The following is a 17,104-nucleotide window of genomic DNA, read 5'->3' on the forward strand; positions in this document are numbered from 1 at the left end:
GGGGTGGGGGGAGAGACATAAACGGAGAGGCCTTCCCAGGTAAAGGACAGGGCATTCACTTTCCAAGCTTGACTATGGGGAGTTCTGCTGCAGTATTTGTTCAATTGGCCGTTTTGAGGGGAGGCAAATGGATCCAACTCTGGAGTCCCCCATTTGTTCCTCAAGAGCTTGAATATTTTGGGTTCTAGTTTCCATTCGTGTGGATCCATGAGATTTCTGCTTAAGTCATCTGCCAGTGAATTTAGTTTGCCCGACAGGAACTGAGCTTGTAGGTTCACTTGGTTGCTCAAGGCTGTGTTCCACAGAGCCATGGCTAGTCTGCAGAGTGGGTAGGAATGGGTTCCCCCCCTGCTTGTTTATGTACCACATAACTGTGGGGTTGTCTGTCTTTACCAATAGTTGTCCTGGCATAATAAGGTCTTTGAAGGCTGTCAGGGCATTCTGTACAGCTAACATTTCTTTTTGATTGATATGCGGGTGCATCTGTATTGGGTTCCACTTGCCCTGAATGCACTCTCCTGCCATGTGAGCCCCCCATGCATAATCTGATGCATCTGTTATTAGGGTTTGGGCGGCAGGGGGTAGAGTGAAAGGGAGTCCCTTGTTGTGGTAGTAGGCCTCTGCCCACCAAAGGAACTATGCCGTTAGGCAAGGAATGATAGGAATCATTGTTTTCAGGTCCTGAGAATGTTGACACCATAGACTTTTTAGATACCACTGAAGTTTCCTCATATGCAGTCTTGCATATGGAATTAGCAGAATGCAAGAGGCCATGAACCCCAAGACTTGCAGGGTTTTCCTTGAAGATAGCTGGGTTTTTCTGGCCAATAGGTTGAAGTAAGGTTGTCAAATAAACTTGTTTCTCTGTAGTGAGAAATGCCATTAGGGAAGTTGTGTTCAAGCTTGCTCCCAGGAAAACAATCTGTTGGCAGGGTAATAGGTGTGATTTCTTCTTGTTGATGGTGTATCCCAGTGAAGTTAGAAGTCTCTTTGCAAATGCCAGGTGCTGTAATAGCAAGTCCTGACTCTCTGCCTGAATCAGGCAATCGTCCAAATATGGGTAAATCTGAATATTTCTCTGCCTGCAAAATGCAATGGCTGGAGCTAGGCACTTTGTGAATACCCTGGGCGCAGTAGATAAGCCAAAGGGAAGTGCAGAGAACTGATAGTGCATGCAGCCTGCCCTGAAGCATAATTATTTCCTGCAGGATTCACTGACTGGGATGTGCAGATAAGCTTCTTTTAAATCTAGGGTTGCCAGGCATCCTTGGCTAGCATAGGAAGAGTTAGAATTTTGAATTTTGGAACCACCAGAAAGGTGTTGAGGATAGACAGGTCCAGGATAGGACGTCAGGGTTTTTCTTTTCTGTGAACCAGGAACAGTCTTGAATAGAAACCTTGTCCCCTTTGTTCTGCTGGGACAGGCTGAACAGCCTTGATGATGCTGAGGAGAGAGAGAGCACTTGTTTTTGGGCCTCTGCTCACTGGTTTGGGGGGAGGTCTGGCCATCCACCTGGGGATGGTAGAGACTGGAAGTGGAATCTGTATCCTAGGGAAACTATGTTTAAAACCCATTTGTCTTGGGTAATGAATTCCCAGTTTCTTGCATGCAGGGCGAGCTTTCCTCCTAAAGGTGCAAGTAGTTGAGCAGGGCTTGGAAGAGTGAAGGATAAGTGATTGTGCAATTTTTCCCTGCTTTGGGAGTGGGAGCCCCCCCACTGCTTAGATCTGTGCATAGTCTGAGACTGAAGTCTTGGTGGTCTGCTGTTCCTGGGTTTGGACTGAGAAGGTCTGGAAGGGACTGGAAAGGACCAGTTCTTTGAAGGCCAATGCCTACTGAATCTAGGTGGCTGTACTTGTAAGAAATCTTTAACAGTTCGCATAGATTTAGCTTTTTCCTCCATTATTTTAAGAACTTCTTCTGCTTTGTTGCCAAAAAGGCACTCTTGGTTTAAGGGTGCATCCAGTAATTTGGCTTTAACATGATCTGGCAAGTTTTGTTCCTTAAGCCAAGCATGCCTTCTAAGTAAAGACCCAGTGACAGCAGCCCTGCAAGATACTTCTAAAGCATCAAACCACATTGCAAAGTATATATATATATATATATATATATATATATATATATATATATATATAAATATAAATATAAATATAAATATAAGTTTACCAACTTGGACAGCACAGTCAGGAATCATCATTTTCTGTTTAATTAGTCCCATGATATGGTGCTGATACTTTAACATATGAAACTGCCAATTTAAAGCCCTAATGGCCAGAGTAGCAGAGGTGCATACCTTCTTACCCAATCTGTCTAAAGCCCTAGCATCCCTGTCAGAAGGGGTAGGATTTTTGGCAGTAGTAGCCTTAATGCTTTTAGGTCCTTGGGAAATGGTCTCTGGATCCGCAGTAGGATTCTTGAAGAGGTATTTATGAGAGTCAGGTACTCTGTAGTACCAGTCAGGTTTCCTGGGAGAAAACTGTCTGGGGTAAGGCTGGACTCCAGGAAGACATCATCTACAATCTCCAGAACAGGAGGGATAGCTAGAGGTCTGTGCTGAGGCAGGTTTAAGAATTCCCTAAGTCTCTTTTTGGACTGAGAATAGTCCTGGCTTTCCCAGCGGAAATGTTCCCTAAGGGTATGCAAGGTTTCACCAAAAGAAAAATCTTCTGGAGGGGAAGCAGAGGGAATGGAATCCTCTGCATCAGAATCCTCATAAGTAGATAAGGGTAAATCCTGGTAGTCCGAAGGAATAGAGATATCAGATTCCTGATCAGAAGAATCAGAAGGAAAATCAGTTCTAGGTCTCTTAGAGGGGGAAGGCTGGCTTCCCCTAATTAAGGCAACAAGGTCTTCAGCCATTCTAATATTTTGTTTTCGAGGCATGTGAGCCTGAGAATGTGCTTTGGTCATCGGTTTTCGAGGCGTAGTGTGAACTTTAGGCCTGAGGAATTCAGTATTTTTAGCTTGAAACAAAGTCGCCGGTTTGATATGAAAATCCATTGGCCTGAATACACCCCTCAGAAGCCGGTGCCTACACAGCAGCTCCCGACCCATCCAAGGTACAGACATCCACAGGTTCCATAGTCGAAGAAGCATCTTGCGGCATACCGGACTCTAAATGGGTCTCTACAGAGGCCTGCGAATCTGTAGCAGTGGGTATCAGGGGCTGCGCAAGCGCCTCACTGACTACCGGCAGACTGGCGACTAGCTTAACGGAAGCGTCATTGTCAGTTTTGGACCTATGTGGTCTGTGTCTGTCTTTATCCTTACTTTTTTTTTTTTTGGAAGATCGGTAGTCAGATGGCCTAACAAAGCCATTCCTGAGTACGGAGATCGAGAACGAAAGTATTTAGCTACAAAAATACCCCAACGACAAATAGCTTGGCTGTTGAACAAGACAGAAAATCGACAGCGAGGGACGTCGTGGTCTGGGTCTAAACAGGAGATGCAGTAAGAATGAAAATCTCTATGAGGTATTTGCTTTCCACAGGCAAGTCAATTATTAATTTTTTCTGACATCGGTTAGAGCAAGAAAAAAGGATCCCCAATGGGGTACTTACCTTTTTGAAGACTTCGGGTCTGAAACTCGAAAACGAAAATTTCAGGAGTTGGCCGACCGGCACTTGAGAAAGTACAGTTTTGTACCTACCATAAATGTAGATGTTCGAGATCCACTGAAAGTATGCACTGAACTCCAACTAGCTGCCTCCAAAATTTCCTTAGTTGCCACCCCCCCTTATGCTGTAGAGTGGGAAGTGCCCTAGTGGAATGAGGCCTAATCCCAGCTGGAATCTCCTTGCCATGATGGAATAACAAAATGCAATGCAACACAAAAGTAGGCAAATGAATAGTTTGGTTTAAAGCCACACTAGAAACCCACCTTAGCATAAAGGAAGGATTAGTACGTAAAGATACCCTATCTTATGAAAAAAAAAAAAAGGCTCCAACCATATGGCCTGCAACTCAAGAAAACTTTTCTTTCTTGCAGAAGTCCAACAAAAAGTAGTCTTCCATGACAAGTATTTCAATTCAGCAGTAGCACAGGGCTCAAAAGTTGTAAAGGTAAGTTAAGGTTTTCAACACAAAAGTCAAGCTTGAGTAAAGGAGAGGTGGGGGTCTTATATCTTATCTTATATTCTTTGCCCTCTAAGAAATTGCTTGAAACAATGGTGGGTCACAATCAATAGTGAGCTGAAATTGCTGCAAAATGAATCTTAATGGATCTTAATGGAAGAGAAAGACAAACCTTTGTCCAATAAGATATTGAAGAGAGCCAAGAGCCACATCAAATTAGGCTCAGAAAATTCCAAATTGTTTTGCTGCACTCCAAAATAAAAATCTCTCTTTTTTTTCTCATGCATAATTCCCCTTTTGTGTACTAGGTCTCCCATTATCCATAATAAAACTGGAAGTTGAGACCTGCTGTCTCTGTCTTTGTCTTTCAAAAAACAATTAGCTGAGAGAGAGAGAGAGAGAGAGCAAAGCTGAGATGACCGTCCCTCTGAGACAACAGAGAACACAGGTGTGGAATCAAAGGTAAAGGATACAGACTCTTCAGCTTCCAGACTCAGATCAGGTACCAGTATCTAGGCAGAATCATCTTGGAATGTTATAAATCTTCCTTGGCTTTGTCCTGGAAGACCTTTTGAAGGAAGAGGCAGAGGAGAGGGCATTTTGAAAACACATGAGATTTTTTTTTTCCAACTGAAAGAAAGAGCATCCACTTTGTGAGATGTGAACCTCTTTGTTTGAAACTTTGGCAGCTGGTGGTTTGGTGTGAGAAGCGAGGTGTTTCTGTGTCTCTGTGTATGACACTGTCAATTTTTTTTGAAATACAAAGGTCCAGTTTCCACTAAGTGGGATGGATCCATTTGTTCTGCTAACTGCTCTGCTAAGGAGTTCTGTGCTCCAGAAAAAAAAGAGCCTGTTGTTTGTTTTGCGCGAAGCCCCATAAAATCATTGCTTGCTGCTTGCAATGGGTGGTATATGTGTGTTGTTGTTGTTTGTTGTACCATACGACAGTTGTGTTGACAGTTAGTTTGTCTGTTAGAATCAACACCTGCCCTGAAGAAAAGCCATTAATGCAACTGAAACTGCTAACATCCTTCATATGTTGATATGTAGATGCTGTAGTCTGATGCTGTAGTCTGGCAGGCTTGTCACTTTCCATTTAGATGAGCTCCCCACAGAAGCATCAAGCAATGCATGAGGCATCTGTTGGTTAAAATCTGGTCGCTTCTCTGGCGGTCCTGTGGAGAGTCATTGTTTAGGTGACCTTCCCTCAAATTCCTTTGAAAAAAAATTATTAAAATGCAAGGTATTAATTGAATGAGTGTGTCCAGTGTCCATACACCTGCAGTTACCATTTTGAGATTTATTTGCAGCTTCCTCATATGCAGTTTGTAGCATGGATTAAGAAAGCATGAATGAAAAGGGCCTAAGAACCGAAGGGGTTGGAAGGCAGTCAGCTTGGGAGCCCGACTGAAGAGATAGGTGATGAAGATGATGGAAGAGATGGTTTGTCTTGTCCGGCCAAGGCTGCTAATGCAGAGAACTGATAATGAGAATTTCCAGCTCGAAAACGCAGATACTTCCTGCAAGTAGTCTTATAGGCATGATGAAGGTAAGCTTCCTTGATAAAGTTACCATCCATCAGTGATCTTTGTGCCCAGCAGAGTAAAAGTTGTTGTAACGCTTTTACATTTGGAAATAAATGTCCCAAATAGTGGATAGATAAGAATGTCTGGCATGCCTTTGAAAGGAGGCAAGGTATGGAAATAAACCCTGTACTGTGGTGGATGATGATATCCACCCTGTCTCTGTCTTGGGTAATTAAATTTTCTTTTTTTGAAGAGACAGCATCAAAACCACACTGCAAGGAATGTTTACCCACCTGTTCAGACACATGAAACTAAATCTGCAAAAAGGAGATAATTCTGATATTTTAACATGGAAAACTGACAATTCAAGCTTCTCATGGCTAAAGTGGAAGAAGTATACACTTTTTTTCCCATCCCAAGCCCTTGCCCCTTGCCTCTTTGGGACAGGATTTTACATTTTTAGGCTCTAACTCCTTTTAGGCCCCTGAGAGGAGACAGTTGACCTTCCTTCCCTACTGCTTAGGACTCTTATGAGCTTCAGGCATACCTAAATACCTATCGGTTTAACTGGGGCAGGAGGCAAAGAATCAGGGAAGCCCTGGAGGCCTGCAAAAACATCTTCCACACCATCAGAACAGGAGGTATGGCTAAAGGCCTATGCTGGGGTAAAAACAAAATTCCCTCAAAAATCTTCCTGAAATTGAGAAATCCAGAGAAAATCCTCCTCAAAAATTTAAGAATCTCTGAAAATGGAATGCAAAGTCTCTGAAATGAAAAGGAGAAGGAGGCAGTCAGAGAATCAGAATCATCAGAAACTCCTGCAGAAGGAAGCTGCAAGTCTTCAGCCGAAGACTCAGACTCAAACTCTCCAACAAAACTCAAAAACTCCTCAAACCTCTAGGCCTCTTATCAGGAGGGGCATAGAGGACCTTATCATATAAATCCGTCCTCTGCCATTTTAAGGCAATGTGCCTTTAAGAAAGACCCTGGAAGCCTAAAGACCCTGAACCCGCACAAGCCTGCCAGGCACTGCTCAAGACAGTGGGGGAAGAACCTCAAAGAAGTCTTGACTAGGAAAGAGAGGCTCTAACCACCTGAAGAAGAGAGCCCTGCAGCTACTGCTACTTCCTGAGGAGGATACATCAGTAAAGTCTCTCCTCTCTCCCTGAGAGAACCAAGACTCCAAACCTCCTCCAAACTGAGCCCTCCAGCCTTCAAAGTTTCCACTTGGGACTTCTTCCCTTCCCCCTTTCTTGGTGCTACTTTGCTGTTTGCTTTCTTGCTTTGTCCTTGCATCCGGCGGCATTTATAAGGCCAAGCGCTTCACCTTCACTTTATAATTACAGTCTAACCTTCTAAATCTCTTAATAGTCTAACAGTCTAATCTTAGCACAAGATCGTACAAACAGCACCTCAGGCAAAAAACAACACAAAGTATGATAAGCAATGTGGAATGAAGAACATCTGCTTCTGCTTCGGGCACTGCACGGCAAGAAAGACTGATGTAATGACATCGGCTGCATGTTTTATATCACGGACGACCTGACATCATGGAAGAAGCGACAGCATCTGATGCCAAAATCCCAAGACTCTGGTATTCAGGCCAGCTGAGGGCTACCCACAGGTAGATAACCCTGAATGTGATGACTGCAACAATGAAACACGAAGGACAATTGGGCATTAAAAGCTCCTTCAGGTAGGGGAGGCCCAGATCATGAATGGATAAATTTAGGAACACTTAACATCTTATAGGTGATCCTATAAAGCACTGAAAGCCAATGCAGGTTGCGCAGAACAGGCATAATATGCTGGTAACTAGACATACCAATTTAATAGCCTTGCAGCTGAGTTCTGTACCATCTGAAAATGCTCCAACCCATTGTTAGGATGTCCCAGGTAAAGGGCACTTGCAGCAGTCCAACCTTGAGAGGACCACTGCACGAACATTTAAGAGATTAACTTAAAGTATAAGTGCTTAATCCTTGACATGTTTCGCAAGTGGAAACATAAGGACTTCACAACAGCTGACACCTAGTCCTGAAGTGCAAGTCTGGAGTCTAAGACAAAACCAAAATCATGCACTTTTATCAACAAATTCCAGTTTGCTGCTAGATGCTAAGTTTCAACCAGTTTCAAATTAACCAGGAATGTAAGGCTTCTAAATCATTAGGCAAAAAAAACATATCTGCCATGCTGTCGTGAGGAAAGAAGAGCTAGAACTGTGTATCAACAGCATATCTATGGTATGTTAAAATCCCCAACCTAGGCAGCTCTCCGAATGGAAGCATACATACCATGAATAATACAGGGACTAATATTGAACCCTGGGGTACTCCACATCCCTGAAGGCAAACAGAAGAAGAATCAATACCGTGAACAAATCTTTTGGGTACGGTCAGCCAGGTAACATGCAAACCACTCCTAGACCACAGCAGAAATACCACAACAAGTTTGTAAACATACTATCAAGCTGCACAGAGAAATCCAAGAGAACCAACACAAAAGTAGCAGCACTGGTCTCTTGTCAAAATAGGATCATTAACAACTCTTATAGGAGTTATCGGGGCGACTGTAAATACCCAACTGAAACAGGTGCATTAATCAACTAACTATAATTCCCATGCTGCATATGAACTACCTTCTCAATAACTCTTCTCCAAAAACGGAAGATTTGATAACTCTTCCAAATCTCTAAAGTGTTAAGATTCAAAGATGGTTTTTGAGGGTGTGGATAATAATGGCATCATTCAAAGCCAATATAAATCCCCCTTCCCTCAATGATGAAATTAGGATTTGAAAAATGACTAGTTGAAACGCATCAAGACTAGTCAGCACCAGGCTTGGTGGGCAAGGATGCAGTCTGCACGTCACTGGTCATGTACTTGAGATAACAGCAGCAAACTCTTCATAACCGGGAATCTCAAACACCAACCAACAGAGAATAAGGAAGTAGTACATGTGAAAGGTGGCGTCACTACACTGCCCGTGGAGTCAGCTACTGAACAGGAGATCTGAAAGTGGTGATCTGGTCAGCAAAATAATGTGCAACAGACTCACAATGCGAGACACACACTGCTAATCTAGTGGAGAGAGAGGCTAGGCACATCTCCCCTTTTCCTGTGATATGTCTGCCTGCTAGATGGCATAAAGTTTAACCAGGTCAAGCTCGTCACTTTGCAGGCCTGCTTGACGCAAACTGCAAATCTATAGCTAAATGGCTGTAGCACATCTTTAGGGCACTAAAAAAGGTGAAGGTTTAGTGTTTTTTTTTTTTTTTTTATCTGCAGGGAGGTGATTGCGATCTTGTAGCAGAAGTGCTACAGAACAGCAACAGCAAATTAATATGATAAAATCCAAAGAGCTGTAAAGGTAAAGTACTAACGTTTCCAGCTGTAGAACATAAAACTTTTGTCACAGTGCACCGGCACATAAGAAATGACCCAACTACAATCACACTTATTGAATCATAAAGGGTTATAACCAGTAGGAAAGAAAGAATGCCTCAGTGCTACAGGGAAGCAGAATGAAAGAGCATTAACTGTTGTGCCTGACCCTGTGGCACAGAGAGATAATGCCCTAACTACACCCTGCATGTGCTTAGTTAACAACAATGGTGCTAGAGGAGTCAGGTGGGAAGGGTGGAAGACAGTGGCCAATGCCAACTTACTCATCCTAGTGGTAGGGGGGCAGCTTAGCTCTCTATACCAGAGACACATACAGGACTGTAGATGCATTGCTCACAGCAATCTGTCAGCCACTTCCTAACTGCATGGCACTGGGCCACCTCAGTGGGGTGTTAGTATGTGAGGTAGTGTGCATGTGGCTTCTGAGAGCAACAGGTGCAGAATGTCATGGCCAACAACAGGGTGGAAGTTAGGTAGGGGAACACCCAACCTCAGTTAGCAGATGACACCTCCCACTCCTGGCTCACTCAACTCTTTCCCCAGAGAAATGAATAAGCCATATGCCTCTCATCATCCTTCAGGGAACAAATGAGTCATTACAGCTGCCAGTGGTGGAGTGGGGGTGGCTGGGTTGCGGAAGAGTGGTGGAGCACAGAAACATTGTCAGTACAGAGGTCAGGTTTAAAAAAAAAAAGGGGGGGGGGGGATTAACCATTAACATTAGCCCTACACTACTGTGCTGCAAAGTCACAACAGCACCAGAGTTTTTAGCAGTATAGCCACTGGGAGTAAAACTGTATCATGCTTATGGGCACTGTAACTTATATGAAGATCTGCAAGGGAACTAACAAATGTCAAGATGTTATCATATTGTAGTGAAAAACATTTCAGTGTCAGTTCTTCTTCAAGATGTTTATTTACTTGAAGCTGATCAGCAGGCTAAGGCCTAATCACATCCATGGAAAGAACCGTCAGGATCAAGCCCTTCCACATACCTGAAGCTGATAGGCAAGTTCAGACTGTGCCTTCTTGGTGTTGACCTCTATATCATATGTTGCCTTCTTCAGCTCGTAGTCCCTCTGTGCCTTTGCCATTTCGATCTCACTCAGGTACTGTGCAGATACTTTCTCCTGCTGGGCTTTTGCTTCCTAAAAATTTGAAAAAGATCATATGAATGCAATGCTATCACAACAGAACAGACCTATGTTCAGCTGCATGTACTTTCCTGCTGGGCTGTAGCTGCATATTCATTACCTTTTATAGTAATGTTGCCAGGTTTAATTTTCCAGAATGCTATCTTCCTCCTATGTAAATAATTCTCTTCTCCTGCTTCTTATCTCTACACGTGCTGACACCTTTATATACAATAATGGGCTCTGCACTTGTACAGAAAAAGGAAGTCACAGACATAGCAACATACATCCTGTCAGGTGGCTCACATGTTCCCTACTGATAACCCAACCTCCCCATCAATCTTCCACATTGTGTTCATCTTCCTTGTCACTGTTACCACTGATAACACGTCAGTTCAGTCACTGAAAACATTCTGGCCACCAAATAGTTGTTTTTTTTCCAATTCACCTGTAATGCATTTCTTCAAATCTTTTGAGATTTTGCCTTTTATCTTCTAGTCAAACCAACAAGTTACTAAACTAATGTATTACATCCTTAGCTAGTGAAAGCGGATAACATATGCATACTAAATCTAGAGCAATTTATAATAGTTTTTCAATCTTACTCACAAACACTGGCTAATCTACAATGTATGTACTGTACCTGTGTACTATGTATGTATTCTACCTACATTCCAAAGTTCAGCTGTACACCACAAATCTATTACTTACCTTTATTTTTAAAATTAATATATTTTTTGATTGTTCTCTCCACTGTAACTGTTTGTGCCGCATACCACTGTAAAAACATGTCTCTTGTAATTTGTGTGTATACTGATTATGTCTAAATAACTAAATGTGTCTGTAATTTTTCTTTGTGGAGCTTTTCTCCCCGGGCCTCTGCTGAAAAAGGGCCTTTTCGGCTCAGGCAGACACCCCCGGTTAACAAATGTAAAATAAATAATAAAATAAATAATCAAACAACTCCTTTTACCTAATGCAGTGTATTCATTCCAGGAATTTCACTTTTCTTACCTACAACTGCAATTTCAGTTTTTCTAAAGTGCTTCTCAAAGTTGCTTTCTACTTTCCCATTTATATGTACTTTCAGTTATGCAAATTTGTTGTTGTTGTGTCTTTTGGCTTTTCCCGGTTAGGGGTCACCACAGCGGAACTCCAGTCCGCTAATGATTGGTAGTTGATTTTTACGTGCCAAGTTACCAGCCCTGACGGACAACCTTCAACGAAGGTATGCCCATTCACACGTCTCCACGCAGAAGACGCTCTAGCTGAGAATCAAATCGGACAGCGTCTTACTGTGAGGCGACAATGTTACCTCAGCACGACCACTGCGGGTACTTTCAGTTATGTAAAGTAATTTTAGAAATGCCTTTATGGCACAGAATCACCCTTGTAAAATATCAGAGATATGGCTTGACAGGCTTAACATCTGCCAATTACCAACACACAGTGAAGACCGGCTTCATTAGAGAAGATGCTTACAATGAGAAAGATTACAGGTAAAAGAAGGGGCTACAGAAACTATGTTAGAAAGACCGCAATACTGAAAAATGAATACAAATTTGCTTTGCAAGAGTTTTAAAGTAGTAACTGTTGACAGGCCAGGTGTGCAAATCTCCTTGTGGACAAGAAGAGTCTGGCTCAATGAAAAAATACATGAACACACACACCCACACATGCATGAATACACAAGCAGTGAAACATACTACAAGTGCATCTTACCTGCAACAGTATGCATCTCACCTGTGGAGTGAGCGGCTTAAGCTTGTGTTGTTAGCTTTATAAAAATTAAGGTATTTCAGTTTTGATGAAACATTTACACCACCACCGCTGCTTCAGCAAATGTGAGTAGCTGTAAACTATGACCTTTCTTCTCCCAGTGGTCTTCTATGAATCATGTTTCAGATTCACTGCCAATCTTTACTATAATGCACATCAGTCCAGAAGTTAATTTCATGCCTAGGACTCTCTGCATTTACATAAAACACTTACGTTCTAGTTGTTTCTTCACTGTTGGGACTTTTTTCTCCTAAAAAAAAAAAACAGTCATACAAGAGTTGTTGAAATTCCTAGACTGAATGTTCCTAGTTGGCGTTTGTTAAAAAGCATAAGACAAAGGAAACCCATCAGTGCATCTCTGGCTCTGCAGCATAAGAGGACAAAGCCCTTACAGCAATCCAGACAGAGTCTGGATAGCACCAAGAAAGAACAGCGTGAGGTAGAAGGAATGGAAGTGACCAGCAGGATGGGCTCACCCATTCAGTGGAGGTGGGGAGTAGTGGTTCCTGTATTGGCAATATTCCAAGTGCAAGCGGGGGCAAGCACAAAAGATACTGACCAGGAGGAATGTAGGTTTGGAGTCCTAAGGTGGTGATGATAGCTCTCAGGGGTATGTATGCATGCATGTGTGTGTGAGCATGCACGCCAGGGGAACAGTGCTGGATTTGCTATTTTGCTATGGTGCTGCACTGTCTATGCCACCAACAGAGGGAAGGGGTTAAGGACAGGGTGTGGCAGAGTTAAAACACCTCCACTGCCTATATCAGAATGACGTAGGCTGCTGTTTGGAGGAAGTGTCTGCCTGTCGAGGTTAGAAAGACAGGTCACCCTTCAGGGTTCAATGATGGGGATAAGACATTCATTTACTCAGCATGTGGGATAGTCATGGCCAATTACAAGGCTAGTTCCCTTTTTTTTACACATATCTGACAGGTAAGCCTGATGGATACAGCTGTAACAGGGGGTGACCACCTTCATGGCCACTAGCAGATGTGGGGTGTAAAGCTGAGGCACCAAAGTATCCAAATGGCTGCCCAGATGATGGCCCCCATTGCACAGCTCTCAGTCTAAGCCTGGTTAACATTCTTGGAGAGGGAAACAAATGGCATATCTGACTTGGTGGTGGTGGGAGGGCTTGATGATCAATAGGCAGTGAGAAAAAAAAGCATTTAAAAAATTATGGCACAAAAGATGGGCTTTCTGACTGAAGTTCAGCCAACTGCTTACATAATTATTGCTGTCTTAGTCACCTTCATGCTTAGGTCATACAACAGCTTACAAATTGGAGATACCTCCAAGACTAGTGGTCTGATTTACTGTTTACACCACCACAATGATAATCAATGACTACTAAAACAGCCACTTCTGGTGGCAATGACAGAAAAAAGCTCTGACTACTGCCTAAGCAACCTAAGTTTGATTAACTGCCAAGGTGTTCGATGGAGCTAGCAGGGGAAGAAGGGCATGCCACAATGGATGGAGGGAGGATGGAGCAGAGGTAGTTGCACATGGTCACAACCCCTTGAAGGAGGAATGATGATGATGATCCAAATGTGAGGCATTGTGCAGCTATTATGCTCATCAAGCCAATACCTGGTAGTAGCCTTCAATATGTGTATTAGGAAAGCATTGGGCACCTTCATGATGACTTCGACCATACATTTCCACATCCCACAGGCAAGGGCAGGCTATTATAAACACTCCCATTACCAAGAAGCTGGGGAGGACATAAAAAAAAGTATCCTCTTGGTTGACATAGCCGATTCCTCAAATGCTGTAAATTTCTATATCTATAACCATAGTATGATACACATCACTGTGTGGAATTAGTGTTTCTAAAAGAGCTTGGATGCATATCCTGACCTTTTTTTTGGGGGTAGGTGTAGAACATTAGTTGATTTGCTATATTTGCCGTATTTACAGATTTGGAGTCTCTAAACCCATAGACTGCAGCAAGTCCATTCTTGTCTATCACATTTAAAATGGTTTTATGCTTTTGATTATTTGGAATATAATCAGCTTAGTGCTGAGTTTACCGAATAGGAGAATTGAAAATCTGTTCAGAAAAATGAATAAATGTAGCAACTGTATAGTTTATTTCAATCATCTGTCTTCTTTTACAGCTTTCAGTTGTTTTCTACCCTTAGCTGTCTTCCTTATTATGTATTTATAAAATGTAGTTTCATTTCTCATAGTATTTCTGTAACTATGAAATTGACTGGAGACTACAACTATTAATTACTTCTCTATTTTCTATTTCATTTTATCACATTTTCTTAAATGTGTACCTGATCTAAGTTTCTAAAGATAAACAATTTGTTTCTGTTGTGCTGATCAGAGAATACACAACCTCTTCTAGCCCTCTTGGAAAGTACAGTGGTGAGTACATTAAACATAACATTAAATCTTCAAGGGCGAGGTCATTATAACACTCTTACATGGACTAGAGCAAGCCCAAAGTAGGATATGTAGGTTTACTGCTGAATACCATGGTAGAATACATCAGTGTACTCTTTGAACCTTTAACTGTCCTGACCTCAACTAAAGTACAGTTGTGTAAAACACCATAACGGTAGATGTCCTTACCTTCACTGCTGCAGTACTCATTACTTACAGGATTCCCAGCCATGAAGCCCATCGTCCGGCCAGGCTACCAAAATCTACCATTGCTTGAAAATGTAATGTTATGTTGAATGTACTCACTATCAAGAGGGCTAGATGAGGTTGTGTATACTCTTTGTACGCTGAACGTCACCTGCACACTCCTCATGTAGCGTAGGGCATAAAGGTGTCGTTCAGGTGCACCATCCTCAGAACTTCTTTGCCGCCAGTCAGAATGCTGTTTTTAACGGTCGATCTGTTTGCCTCTGTCCATTTTTTTCTGTTTATTGGCATTCCGGTGATTTCTCCTTTTTGCTAAAGTCCTCACTGTTGCAGATAAGTACCCCATTGGGGTTTTTGTTCTTTTCTTCTTTTTTTTATACTGTTTTGGGGGGGGGGGTAAATACCAGTGTGGGAGACAGATTCCCATAAAGACCACCATGAAAAGTGCCTCTTTTGCCTAGGAGCTTCTCACAATTATACGTCTTGTTCTATTTGTCAGTCATTTGTCCCAAAAACCCTTTGTAATAGCCTTTGTTCCCTTTCACTGTGTCTTGAGAACCAGCGTCTTAAGCTACTTGCTAAAGATACTATGGATGGAACTTCCTGACCCACGGGTCAGCCATCAAGGAAGAAGGTGAAAAAGGTAAAACCGGAATCATCCGCTGTCCAACTTCTGCCGGGGTTTTTTTCTGAGGTTATGACAAACCCAGAGACTAGCCTGGTCATGTTGTCAAGACCCCTCTGCTGCATCTGGGCTGGAACTGGCAAGGATCTGGCGGGCAGCACATCCGAGGCTTTGCGAGTCCATTTCAGTCATTCAGGGAGAACCACGATTGTTTCCAAGGGGGTCTGGGGGGAGTCTGCAGTTTCTTCTTTAGGAAGACGTTCCTAATATGATTGTGGAATGCCGTCCTGAGTCAGGGCCTTCTCAAAAGAAACAGAAAACTAGACAAGTTTCTTCTGCTCCTAGAGATCCACAAAGTGAGTGGCAGGCCTCTACTCAGGGGTTATTTAATGCCTTGTTGTTGTAAAGGCCTCCTCAAGAGGTTTTCCATTCCTGCTCCTCCTTGGTGGTCTTCACCTAAAAGACTCAAGGAATTACCCAGATTCTTTCTCCTTTAGGTCTGAGGAGGACTGTAATAGTCCAGATACTCCTTCCGGGGAAATTTCCTTTGAGGACACAATCTCTAGGATGATGGAATTTTTTTAACTGGGATTGTGTCCGGGTTTCGATATCCATAAGAGGTACCATGAGTTACTGCAGATGGAATTTCCTAAACCTGTGGCTATTCCTCCTGTCTTGGCTGCTTTATTAGATGTTTTTTCTAATGCCTCTAAAGCACTTGATTCTCTGCCCCCTGCTCCCAAGAAGGTTTTATAGGGTGCCTGAGGGCTGTTCCTTTTTGTTCAAATGTCCTGCTGCTGACCCCCTCTGTGGTGCCTCTGATAAGCCATCTCAATTGCTTCCTTTGTCCAAGTTGCTGCTTTCTGACAAGGACAGCAGAACCATGCACAGGCTGGGTAAGAAGGTTTACACTTCTTACCCAGCCTGTGTACGGTTCTGCTGTCCTTGTCAGAAAGCATGCACAGGCTGTGTAAGAAGGTTTACACTTCTGCTACTCTAGCTTTTAGGGCTATTAATTATCAGACTTGTATACCTAGGTATGTATCGGCTCTTCTTTCTCAGGCTTGTTGACTTTTCTTCAGTGTGCCAGACTCTGAGTAAATCTTCTGCTCTTTCCTTGCTAGGAACTTCCTCTCAAGTAGCTTGTCATTCTATCAGAGGTGGTTATGATGCAATGGATGACTCTTCTAGAGCTGCTGCTTTTGGTTCAGTACTGAGGAGGTATGCTTGGCTTAGGCTTCAACCTTTGCCTGATGACATTAAGCCTAAGTTGCTGGATGCTCCTCTGGATACTAAACTTTTGTTTGGGGAAGCGGCTGCTGGTTTGTTTAAGTCTATTCAGGACAAGGGGGTGGCCTTACAACATGTCTGTTTCTGCTGTGCCTAAACTTCAGGGAAACTACCCATCTAAGCCAGCCTTTGTTTGTAGGCAATCTTGCCCTCCTGCTAAAGGTAAAAAGGGTGGTAAATGAGCTCCTCCTGCTAAGGGCATTCAGATAACAGGGATTTTAAAGCCTTCCTTTCCTGACAAGCCAGGTGCTTTCTGACTATTCACCTGTTTCAGCCAAATTCCTGTTCATCTTCGGCTTTCTCTTTCTAGTTGGCTTTGAATCCCCCAGGATTCTTGGGTTCTGTCATTCATCAGGGGTACTTCATGGTGTGGAATTCCCATCCTCCTTTTATGGGCATTCCTCAGCCTCCTTGGAAACAACTTCCTTTTTTCCCCAGAGGTTCTTCAAGATCGCTTGTCTCAGGGTACTACTAAAGAAGTGCCAGTGTCTCAAAAGGGGCAGGGGTTTTACTCAAGAATGTTTCTAGTGCCTAGAAAAAAAGGTACTTTGAGACCAACTCTAGACCTCTCATTGAAACCCTTTTCTGAAGGTGCCTTCCTTTCTGATGTTGTCCCTTCAGATCCTTTTTCCTCTCTTGCTACCTCAGGCCTTTCTGGTATCTCTGGA

At 42.9% G+C, this 17,104-nt stretch overlaps 1 protein-coding gene across 3 annotated transcripts in view; it reads right to left on the reverse strand.

The window, feature by feature from the left end:
• Positions 1-17,104, reverse strand: part of FLOT1 (flotillin 1) — a 791,904-nt gene that overhangs the window by 137,103 nt on the left and 637,697 nt on the right. For all 3 annotated transcript variants that reach the window (XM_044083297.1, XM_044083296.1, XM_044083298.1), the window contains exon 8: positions 10,001-10,153. In XM_044083297.1, the coding sequence (XP_043939232.1) occupies positions 10,001-10,153 (153 nt within the window). The remainder of the gene's footprint in view (positions 1-10,000; positions 10,154-17,104) is intronic.

This window comes from Protopterus annectens, chromosome 9.part0 (genome assembly GCF_019279795.1).
Source record: "Protopterus annectens isolate FY-2018-M chromosome 9.part0, PAN1.0, whole genome shotgun sequence".
Lineage (NCBI taxonomy): Eukaryota > Metazoa > Chordata > Ceratodontiformes > Protopteridae > Protopterus > Protopterus annectens.